This window comes from Alligator mississippiensis, chromosome 5 (genome assembly GCF_030867095.1).
Source record: "Alligator mississippiensis isolate rAllMis1 chromosome 5, rAllMis1, whole genome shotgun sequence".
Taxonomy (NCBI): Eukaryota; Metazoa; Chordata; order Crocodylia; family Alligatoridae; genus Alligator; species Alligator mississippiensis.
Window position 1 is genome coordinate 133,937,412 of NC_081828.1, and position 12,341 is coordinate 133,949,752.

The following is a 12,341-nucleotide window of genomic DNA, read 5'->3' on the forward strand; positions in this document are numbered from 1 at the left end:
TTTGGATAGTGCTCCCTTATTCAGATAACTAAATTTTCCCCTTTAGTACTTTACAAACAAGTGGAGAAACTGAGCTGCAGAACCTGAATCTGTATTTTGAATACCCTGAAGCCCAGGGCTGCTCAGGCCATATGTTTACTCTGGGCCCATTTCTGGGTTTAAATACTGCACACAATTGTTTTCCTTTCTAGAACAGAGACTTCAGACCATTTTCTAAAGCAGGTGTCCCTCCTGTGGCATGGGTGCCACAAATAGCATGGGCAGCCTCATTTGTGTGGCACCTGGCGGATTGGGGAGGGTACAGGAAACACAGTGGCAGATAGAAAGCAGAACAGCAGCTTGATCAAGGAGCACAGGGCAGGGAGCAGAAAGCTGAATAGGAGATCAGGTAAGGGAAATGGATTACAGTGCCACTTCGAGGGGAGGAAGGGCTGATGTGTGGAAGTCCTGCCAGACAGGTTGGCCCTCACTATTCTAAAACTTTTCTTAGTTTTAAACTTTCCATGTGTCTAACTGTAGTGTGTTTTGGGTTGTACAAGTCAGCTCAGACCACTGACCTGTGTGTGGCTTCTTTCAACAAGGACATTCACAAATATTTAATTGTTTTTTGAGTGTTTATGATGGGTTGTATGTGACCCAAGGTGATACATTTTGAAGCAGAGAGCTGCTTTTGATAAGATCTGAAATGTAAGAGTACGTTTATTCTTTTTGGTCAGATTGGTGTGTGCAACATTTACACTGTGGTTTGTTTGCTTCTTATGTGCCATATCCATAGGATCTACATGAAAGCTTCCTGTCTGTGCTGTGGGTTCTGTACCTAGTAGCAATCTGTTTACTCAATCACATTTTGAGATAAAGTTGTTACAAGAAGGCTGGCTTGTAATGAATGTCTGCTTAGAAAAGGATAGATTTGTTGCAAGTAGAATATATATACTGGGGCCCCCATATAGTAAACGAGTCTTGGTTTGGAGTGGAGTTTCCCAATCTAAGGCTAGGGACAGAAGTTACACATAAAGCAGTTTAAGTGATCAGAAACTGGCTTAAGCCTATAACAGAAGTTCAGTGCACATAAACCAATTTCAAAATGGCTGAAACTGGTTTGAGATGCACCTGGTTGCATGTAGTATCAGGCTTAACTGCTTGAGCTCAAACTGGTTTATGGAACTTCTGTCCTAAACCCCATCCTGGTTTAAACTAAACCAGAGTCCCACAGCATCTCAGCATGCACTGCAGCTCTGGGCTGGGCTGGGCTGTGCTGTCTGTTCCAGTGGAGCAGGGCTGGCCCAGCCCTTCTGCTCTCTAGCTGGAGCATGGGTGTGCAGGGACAGGGGCATGGCCAGATGCCAGACCCTCTAAGTGGAAGGGGGCAGGGAAAAGGTTTATTCCCCTCTCTCCTTTGTCCCACCATCACAGACCCCAGCTAGGGTCTGATAGGCAGGGGTGCAGCAGCCCCTGCCATGCATTTCTCTGCTCGCTGCTCCAGTGGTGGGGGAATGGCCAGCCCTGGCAGTAGTCTCAAGTGAACTGGCCAGGAAGGAAGTTTAATTCCCAGCTCCCCTGTCCCATTGGCATGGACCCGAGCTGGGGTCTGCCAGGTGCTCCCCCCCTCACTGCTGCAATGGCAGGAGTGTGGCAAGATGCTGGCTGGCATGTCTCCTTGAGGCAGGGTGGGGCTGCGCTATGGACAGGAGCAGGGCAGGCAGATTGCCTGGAGCGAGGCTGCCACAGATTTGCGCAGGGCTAGTGGCAGCACTGGGGCTCAGAGGGCCCCCCAAACCCCTGCTAGCGCCACCTGCCCTGCACAGTCTGTGGCAGCTCTGCTCGTCCCACTCCTGTCTGCAGTGCAGCCTGGCCACAAGGGGGCCTTAGGTTTTGAAGAATGCCATCACTGCCCAATACTGGCAAATACAAGATAACAGTATCTCAGAAGTTGAATTTCTGCTAAAATCATTTTAGTATAGCAGACATATCAGGTGGATTTTGAACACTTCTTGAAGACCTGCTGTTAAATTCTCTCCTCCCATGACTCTTTGAAAAACATCTACCTTTTGTCCAATCTATCTTTAGTTTGGGGACTGTATTCCTCCTACATTATATTTGTTTAAGATGCATTGCATTTTCAAGTTTCATATAGTCTTTTTTTTTTCTTCCTAGTATAAAAGCTTACCTGAGGGTCCTATCCCTCCAACAACACCAAAGTTTGCATATGGGCAGGTTCAAATGGAGAAGGTAAGTGAATGTGTGTTAGACTCCTAAGTGCGCCTCTGCTCACAGTTTTCTTTGTGATTTTGAGCTAGACAGGTAACAAGTATGAGGGCAGTACTATGGAATGGGTCTAGTGCTGTTTTTTTTTTCCTAATTTAGCCATACAAAATGGAGTTTGTTTGGTCTGAGAAACATTTAGACCTTGGGCCCAAAATGTTCTTCCGCCATTTTCTGAAATGTATGGCTTTGTTACACATTGCACTGTGAGCTGCTCATATGTTGATCAGTGTTAGTGTTAGCTTGAGTTTGGAGCAGCTGCACACTGAAGCTAGTAGGGGCCTGGAGGACTGAAAGGTAAGAACCCGCCCTGCCCCCCCATTTTGGGCTTCCCTATGCCCCTGGGGGATCACTTTACACCACCTAAACAGTTCTTAAAACTTGTTTCAGGTTTTAATGTGTGGACAGTCCAAGGGTTAAGGGTTCCAGGAATCACCTAAAATTTAACATAACAAGGCATTTATACTTTGACACTGGAACAAAAAAAGTAAAGGTATAGGACTGGTTAAAAATTGTATGTATAATACTGTTTCATTCAGTGATACAGATCTAACTTGTTATAGCAGCTCAAGTGTTGCACAATTCAGTACTGAAAATGCCTTACAAGCCTTTGTCACTTACCTGAAGTCATCCTACTCAAGGGGTGGACCGAAATCAATTTTCCATCAAAATGATTCACCAGTAAAGGAGAAACAGAAATTTGTACTGCATGTGTCTGAGGGTCCCTTAGGGTCCCCTTATAAGGTTTTGTTATACCTGGTTTCTGTTCTTTAGTAAGTAATGGCATTTGGTTATTTGTACACCTGAAGTTTCTAATGACAGAGATGGGATTTGCAAATAATTTAGCACTTCTGAGCATAAGGCCACAGGATTTTTTGTTGCTCAGTAATTCCACATGCTGTGTTCATATGCTCTGTAATGGCCCAGATTGCTTCATAACAATGAACAGGGAAAACTCTCACCTGGGCATTATAGGTGATTGGCTCACAAACCTGAAACTTCTTCACAGAAGTACCAAGGATTGGATACACAATTCAGTGTGGCTTGGAGTAAAATGCAAAACCCACTGTTTTGAACTAGTTGTGCTACAATCAACCATATTCTTTTAATCCTCCAAAAAGCCCTCTAGTTTCTGCTTGCTTGAGGGAGAGAGATAAATCTGTCTTTCTGTGTACCTGATGATTTTGGAGAGTGCACTGGGGTATGTCTACCCCCCAAATGATATGTTTGGGCTTGTATTCCAAAGGAACTTTGCAAACCCATTCTCCTTCAGCTTCTACAGTACAGTGCTGTAACCAGAGGACTCTTTAGCATCTGGAAATATCACAGGCTTTTTTTTGGAAATGGAGAGTGTAAGCAACTGCAAAGAGTTAACAATCCCTGCTCAGTTAGCCCTACACCAGTCAGATATGTGAGAGTGAAAAGGGAAACTCACTGATGGGCAATCTATATTGCTGAAGCAACCTGTTTATTTTGTGTTTTGGGTTTGCAGCACAGCTTGTGTATTTACCTTGGGTGTACAGATTGCATCTTTTACTTGACAGTTTCAAAAGTACTGTTACTTCCGTCCTAACAATCAGTGGTTGGATTGCACTGTTTATAAGGGATTCCCCCCCCCCTCCCCCCCCCCAGACAGTGGCATACAGACGGGGGGGGGGGGGGGGCATGACCCCAGGTGTTGGCCTGGGGAGGGGAGGGGGCACCATCTGGGTCCCCCAGTGGCACTTCTGTTTCGCCACCAGCGTTTCCAGGCTCGGTGATCAGCCACTGGGGAACTCTCCCCACCCTGCTCAGCAATTGGCCAGCAGGGGACCCTCCCCCCCCCCCCCCCCCCCGCCGCTAAGTCATTGGCCATGGGCGGGGGGGAGGGTGCAAATGCAGACATTGGCATCTGGGCACTGGAAACCCATGGTATGCCACTGCCCCCAGATGTATTTGTAAGCATTTGTTGTCCACTTAAATGAACGGATAAAAGCTAGTAATCTCCACCAGACAACTAAGCACTGCCCATGTCACCAAGAAGGCAAGAACGGAGATTGACATTTATTTTATTTTGCCAAAAATCAGTTGTTGCTCAACTAAGTCCTTTAATCCAGCAGTTTACACTAGTGCAGAGTAGCAGTACTTTCATCCTGCAAGCTTAATAGAAGGTACTTTACAATTATAAAAGATAGCACTACAATACATCCTATATTTCACAGTAGACAGAGTTGCACATATGCAGTCAGCTGAGTGTCCATTACACTTACCATGAGTGGCATAAATGTAAGCATGTATGATATTCCTATTTTCCCTTGCTTACCTTGACTCTTGGATGCTATTGCATCCAAATAATCTTGTAGATGAAGCATTTTGCCTTTGGCCTTCCAAATGCATGCTTGGCCATACTTCTACAATTGGTAAACCTCCAACTGATGATCATGAACCTGACCCAGACACATTCACTGGCTCCAGAGCCAGCCCACAATTTTTTGGGGCCCACTGCAAGAAATAGTTTCAGGGCCCCTGCCGCAAACAAGCCAGCGGCAGGGTGGGGGGGGGGCTGAGCGGCCGAAGAAGCCGGCAACCAGGGGGATGAGGGGGTGGGGAAGGAGGTGACGAGTGGCCCGGGGGCCTTAGCTGCAGGACCCCCTGCAGCCGGTTTTGCAGGGTAGGATGGGCTGACCCTGACTGACACTTTCACAGGCCAAGTTAAGGGGTTCTCTATGCCAGCCACAGTCCCAGCATGGTTTGGGAGGTGTGTGCTTTGAAGGTCAGCTGTTTCTTTCAGGTGCAATCCCTTATACTAAAAATCTATAGATAAACAGCTTCAATAATGTCAGAAACCTCTTCTGTGTTGGTTCACCAATTCCAAACTGGTTCCCTGTTGCAGTCAGGGGTATCCAGCTTTCATATAGTGATAGCACCCCATTGCCATAGGAGGAGATCTCTTGGTTGTATAGTGTGGCGTCGAAGAGCTTGGGCATGCTCCTTGCATGCATCCATGAAGGTCTGCTTTCTTGTGTGGAAGTGCTGGAATTGCCCCATGCCTGAACAGTGATATGAATCCACACACTATTCTACATATCATACACTGAAGGAAATGGCAGGGAAAACAGCTTATTCTCATGTCCTACTTGGTATGTGTACTCCTCATCTGGCATGTTCAGCTATTTCTATAATGCTCATGAGACCTGCAGTCGGGAGTAACTCCTTCAGCAGGTCCATGGTTTTGCCAACAGAATAGATGTGCCCAGTTGGGTTGACAAAGCTATAAGCAATGGTGAGCTAAATAACTTCCATGCTTGGAGCCATTAAGGAAGGGTAAGTTGTCTCATGGTGCTGGGCAGACCAGGTCCTAGATGGACTCTGTTCATGAATCTAGGCTACGTTCCCCTTCAAGTCCTTGTGTGAGGTAGAAGGCAGGGCTAAGTGTCATCTTATACACAAGCTAGTTCAAAGAGGCATGAGCTTTCATAGGTGACAGCCTACTTTGTCAGATGCTAATATTACGGTATACAGCTAGTCACAATATAGATGCCAGTGACCAGGACACAGCATATGTTGGACTAAATAGAATTAATGGGGGAAGGTAATTTTCCTGGACTCGAGCCTGCAGGCTGTGTTCTAGACCTTGTGGGAACCTTATGGTGCTGACATTCACATAGTTACCAGGGTGATGAGCACAGAATATATGATCAAAAGGGCTAGCAAATCATAAAGCTTATTGCACAAATATCTTAAACTTCTGTCTTTTGGTTAACACTTTTTTTGTATGCAAGAGAAATGATTGCATGTACAGAACAAGTGGTTCATGTTTTCTAATGGCACACACAGAAACTATTTTGCACAAAATTGATGTGCCTTTTAATGTTATAGCACTTTTTGCTTTTTGCTTAAACAGTGTGAAGGTTTTCTCTTGTTTTGAAATGCTTAGCATTGAAGTTTTTCTTTCTTTTTCTTACCGTACATGTGTATGAAGTATGACATTTTACATAATTTTATGTGCTGTATTTCTTCAGTAAATTTTCTGAGGTTATTTATAAACAAATGCTGACTTTTGGAAATATTTTAACTCTGCATTGTCTAATTTTACACTGGGAATGTGGAAACACTATGTATAAAAGTGAATAGCTATCTGATGATCTTTAAAATAAATAAATAATGTTACCTTGGGACTTTTGGGGGATTCTGCATATTGCGTATATTGAATAGACCTGATGAACAACTGGACAAAACTCTTTTTATCATCTCAAAAATAAATTTCAAAGGGCCGCATTTGGGCATTAACTCTGTTTCAGCAAGGTAATTAAACTTCTACTTAATGTATAAATCAGTGGGATTATTTGAATGCTCCAAGTTAAGCATGTGCTTATGTTTATCGTTGAATTAAAGCCTTACTGTTTCTAAAATTTAGGGTCAGGTTTTTTGTTTTTGTTTTTAAACGTCTTGGATAACACTTGTCAGGGGCATAATCTGCTTCTAGTTACAGCAACATGAATCTAGAGTGGTTCAGAGGAAACCAATGGAAGTATTTTAACTACTAATGATGTGACAACACAGAATTTGGACCTCATTTCTGTGTTCTAATTGGTCATTAATAGAATGGTGAAATTTTTTTGGCTGAACTAAACCTGTTTCTCTTGTGTTGCAGATAGGCACTCTGCTAGAAGTTCTTGATGATCTGTCACCGTCTGGACCAGTAAAAAGCATTTATCCATTGACGTTTGTTCAGCTAAAACAAGTAAGACCTTTTCTTGTTACTGTTAAACATTTTGGCAAATATGTCCTTGGTGTAACTCCATCTAAAGTAAAAGCTTTACACCAAAGGTTGCCCTTGGTCCATTATATCTTGCAGCAGCTGACATGAGACAGTCATTCAGGGACATGTTGGAGGATCTTACGGGCGTTATATCTTACTGTAACTCCTGATGCTGTGGTTCTTGGCCTTTCTGGTGTGGAGTTTCCTCTTTGTTTGTCACATCTGCTATTTGGGTCACTGAATTTTTGGTATCTCCACTGCATTTTATCAGGGGTTCTCTTGTTCCCTCCCTTTCTCTCTTTGTGCATGCTTGTCATCTTTGCTTTCAATTTTTTATTCTTCCCTACTGCCTGCCTGCATTTCTTATATTCTTTCTCCTTGAAGTTTTCAGTCTTTGTGTTGCAGGTACTTCTTAAAATATTGTGGCAGACTGGGGTTCTCTGAAATGTGCCGGGTCACTCTGCATGTGCCACCTGAACTGTAAGTGGGGTTGCTGCATTCATATGATACTAAGGCTGGGCTAATTAGTAATAACCCTCAGTGCTGCTAATCAGCCTATCAGCAACACCCCATGAACACAGTCAAGGAAATGTTGTGCATTGTGCAGCACGGTGAGTCTGTGTGTGCTGTTGCCTGGCACATAAGTATGTAGTGCAGGCATCTCTTCCAGAGTTTTCCCTCTTTTTCCTTTATCCTGTGTATCTTTTGCCTGCTGTGTATGATGGAAACATCTGCCAAGGTCAGCTCTTTTATGTAGAGAAGGAGTAGGGTGGGCCCATGGTTGGCTGACATTTCTGTGAGCATCCTAGTTATTTTAAATATTTTTCTCAGACTGTGAATGAAGGAAGATACTGCTCTGAGAGCAGTCACCACAGTTTACCCAGCCTGCCCCCAGGAACACCTGTGCCCACCTACTTATTGGAAAAATATGACTTGAAAAGCACATTGTTCCTATTTTCTCTTTGTGGTGTGGCTTCCTCTTGCTCCCCCCACATCTCTTCATAGGATCAAACAGAAGTAGGGCTGGAAGGAACCTCTAGAGGTCATCTAGCCCAACCCCCTTCCAGAGGCAGAATCATCCACAAAAAAAAAAAAAATTGGCCAACTGTGGTTTCGGCTACATCACAGTCCAATGGCTGGAGAATTGGCTCCGAGGCTGGACTTAGAGAGTGGTGCTCGATGGAAGTGAATCCTCATGGCACTCTGTGACCAGTGGTGTCCCCCAAGGCTCTGTCCTTGGACCTGTTCCCTTCAATGTCTTTATCAATTATGTGGATATAGGTGTCAGAAGTGGACTGGCCAAGTTTGCCAATGACACCAAACTTTGGGGTAGAGCATCCACACCAGAGGATAGGCTGGTGATACAGGCTGATTTGGATAGGCTGAAAAAGTGGGCGGATACAAACCTAATGACCGTCAATACTGACAAATGTAAGGTACTCCACCTTGGGGGGGACAAAACCCCTGCAGCACACTTATAGGCTTGGCAGTGCTATGCTTGTTAGCACCAAGGCCAAAAGGGACTCGGGGATCATGATTGACCACAAGATGACCATGAGCCACCAATGCGATGTCGCAGCTGTTAAAGCAAACCAAACTGGCTTGCATCCATAGATGCTTCTCAAGTAAAACTCAGGATGTCATACTCCTGCCATACTCGGCCTTGGTGAGGCTGCCGCTGGAGTACTGCATCCAATTCTGGGCTCCACAATTCAGGAAGGATATGGAAAAACTTGAGAGAGTCTAGAGGAGAGCCCATGTGCATGATCAGAGAACAGGCCTTATAAAAAGAGGCTGAGAGCCATGGGGCTGTTCAGCCTGGAAAAGCGCAGTCTTAGGGGAGACCTGGTGGCAGCCTGTAAGTACATCAGAGGTGTGCATCAGGATCTGAGGGAACGTCTGTTCACCAGAGCACCCCAAGGGATGACAAGGGCCAATGGTCACAAACTCCTCCAAGGCTGTTTCAGGCTAGACATAAGGAAAAACTTTACTATCCAAGCCCCCAAGGCCTGGAATAGGCTCCCTCCAGAGGTGTTGCAAGCACCTACTATGGACTCCTTTTAGAAGCATTTGGATGCTTATCTTGCTGGGATCCTTTGACTCTAGCTTACTTCCTGCCCATGGGGTAGGGGGCTGGACTCAATGATCTCCTAAGGTCCCTTCCAGCCCTAATGTGTATGAAATCTATGAAATCCCTATGCAAACCATCCTATACAGATCCATTGTCTTATCTCCTAGAAACACTACACTGTCAACCTAGACACAATACCCTAATCCAGGGGTTGACAACCCCCCACATGCGTGCCAGACCGTGGCAGGCAAGGCCATTTTGCTTGGCACGCCACAACTGGCCCAGGCTGTGGGTAGCTGCTGCTGGTCATGGAGCCTGGGTGGCAAGGAGGCTGCAAACCCCGTTGTGAGCAGCCCAGGCTCTGTGGCTGGCAGCAGCTGCCCAGAACCTGGGCTGTAAGTGGCAGGAAGCCAGGAGGCTGCATCTGGCCTCCAGTGGCTGTGTGAGCACCTTGGGGTGCATAGCGGGAAAAAGGCCTGGGGTGTTGTGCTGCCCTGGGCTCCTTCGCTGCCATGTACCCAGAGGCACGCATGCAGCTGCCAACACTACCATGGAACCCAGGTTGCTTGCGGCAGGCAGGCTACAAACAGCTGCACTGGGGTACGGAGCCCAACCCAGCTCTGTGGCTGGTGGTAGCCATATGCAGGGCAGTCCCGAGGGGGGGCGTGAATCGGAGTGACTGCCCCAGGCCTTGTGCTGTGGGGGGCCTCACAGAGCTGGGTGGAACGGCCACAGCAACTCCATGCTGCCGCCGCCAGCTTTGCATCCAGCTGCTCGCCCCAATTCCCCTCCCCACCCCACCAGCAGTGGCAACTTCTTCTGGTCTTGAGCGTGTGGGATCGGGGAGGGGTGGGGCGGGGCCCAGCATGGGCTGATTTGCCGTAGTTCCTTCCCCACTGTGCTTCTTGAGGCGTGCTTGCAGCCATTGCTGGCAACTAGCTATGCTGGGGCTCTGGGCCTTGCGGCTGCCTGCTACAACCAGCCTGGACTCTGGGCAGGTCCCTGCCACCCGGCACAGAGGCTGGGATGCTTGCAGCAGGTAGCTGCAAGCAGTTATACTGCAATCCGGAGCCCTGGCCTGGCTCATTAGTGGCAATGACTTCACATGCACCTCGGGGAACACAGTGGGGAAGGGGCGAGGGCTGCGCTGCCACGAGAAGAATTGGGCCCCTCATGGCTCCCTCACCATCTGCCCCTGGCATGCCAGTATCTTCAAAGTCCAGTTTGCAGGGTGTTTTGGTGCGCAGCCCCAAAATGTTGCCAAACCCTGTCCTAATCTGCCACAGGTAAAGTAGGGGATGCAATGGCCAATATTCTGCTTCTGTAAAGGTTGTTAAAATATGCTCAACTGATCCCAGGAAGAGGGCTGTGCCCCCTGCTAAACCTCCACAGTTCATACCAATCTGACCAGGAGGTAAAATTCCTTTCTGACCCCAGATATGGCAGTTGGTCTGACTGTGTGTGGAGGTGCAAGACTCTCTGGCTGGGAACCTCCAGGCTGAAGTGCCAGCAGTGGTGCTGGCATGTAGGGCTGTGCGAAGCTTCGGGCCCTGATTTGATTCAGTGGAGATTCAGCCTGATTTGGTGGCCAAATCACCAAATCCAAATTGAATCAGGAGACACTTTAATCTCTCTGAATTGAATTGGAACCCTTCAAATGGCTTTAGAGAGATTCGGAAAGATTCAGAGATTTGGACATAGACACAGTTTTAAATGTTTTTTCTATATACCTCAACGTACCAGGTGGCTCATGAATGCTGCAATGGTGGGGTGGATGGAGCGTCCCACAGGAGCATGTGGGGCTCCCCAGCGTGCTCGGCAGCAGACCCAGAAGTGGACCAGAAGCACCACTTCCAGGTCCACCAGAGAAAGTGCAGCACGCTCCCTGGTGGACCCAGAAGTGGACCGGAAGTACTTCTGGTCCACTTCTGGGTTTACCACCGAACACGCGGGGGGCCCCTCCGCACTCCTGTGGGACACTCCATCCGCCCCACCATCACAGCATTCATGACCTGCCTGGTACTTCGAGGTATGTAGAAAAAACATTTAAGCTGTGTCTATGGCTGAATCGCTGATTCTCTGAATCAGCATCGAATGTTCATATTTGGATTTGGCCCAGTCAAATCAGGGACAGTGATCCAAATCAACGAATCGAATCACTGTCCCTGATTCGGACAGAATCCGAATCGAATATGGCCTGTTTCCCACGCCCCTACTGGCATGTCCCAGTCAAATTCCCCTGCCTTGGAAGAAAAAGGAAAAAAAAGAACCCTGAGACGGGGGGAAAGGGAGTGGTAGAAATTCCCTCTTGAGCCCTACGATACAATCAGCGAAGGCCAGAAGCTTGGGAAATACCCACAGGAGAACATAGGCATAGCCACATCTAGATCATCCCTGCCCAGTGGCTGTCCAACCTCTTGAACATCTTCAGTGGTGGGGAATCCACAACTTCCCTAGGCAGTATTTTCCACTGCCTCACAGTTCTAGCAATGAAAAAGTTCGTCCTGATATCCAAACCTACTTTGCTGCAACTTCAAGCCATTGCTCTGTAGCCTGCTCTCTGCAGCAAGACAGGAAAGGCATTTTCCCTCTTTATGGCAGCCCTTCAAGTATTTGAAGACTGCTATCATGTTCCCCGTTAAGCATTTTTTCTGCAAACTGAACACACCTATGTTCTTCAACCTCACCTCATTTGACTTGCTTTCCAAGCCCATTATCACTTTCATTACCCGCCTGTGGATGCTCTCTAACTTCTCCATATCCTTTTTAAAATATGGAGCCTCAGAGTGCATGCAGTATTCTAGATGAGGCCTAACCAGTGCAAAGTAGAGGCACTATCACCTCCCATGTCTTGCACCTAATGCTTCATAGAATCATAGAAGTAGGGTCGGAAGGGACCTTGTAGATCTTCAAGTCCGACCCCCTGTCTGGGCAGGAGGAAAACTGGGCTCAAATGACCCCAGCCAGGTAGGCATCAAGCCTCCTCTTAAAGACCCCCAGGGTAGGAGCCAGTACCACTTCCCTTGGAAGTTGGTTCCAGATCCTAGCCGCCCTAACTGTGAAGTAGTTCTTACGGATGTCTAATCTAAACCTACTCTCCAACAACTTGTGGTCGTTATTCCTTGTTATCCTGGGGGGCGCTAGGGGAAACAAGGTCTCCCCCAAACCCTTCTGGTCCCCCCTAATGAGTTTATAGACAGTCACCAGGTCCCCCCTCAGCCTTCTCTTGTGAAGGCTGAACAGGTTCAGGTCCTGTAGCCTCTCATT

The 12,341-nt window shown here is 47.1% G+C and overlaps 1 protein-coding gene across 2 annotated transcripts in view; it reads left to right on the top strand.

The window, feature by feature from the left end:
• The window catches only part of GLB1 (galactosidase beta 1), a 64,350-nt gene that overhangs the window by 36,193 nt on the left and 15,816 nt on the right, over positions 1-12,341 (top strand). For both annotated transcript variants that reach the window (XM_019483487.2, XM_006263057.4), the window contains exons 11-12: positions 2,155-2,229; positions 6,896-6,985. In XM_019483487.2, the coding sequence (XP_019339032.2) occupies positions 2,155-2,229; positions 6,896-6,985 (165 nt within the window). The remainder of the gene's footprint in view (positions 1-2,154; positions 2,230-6,895; positions 6,986-12,341) is intronic.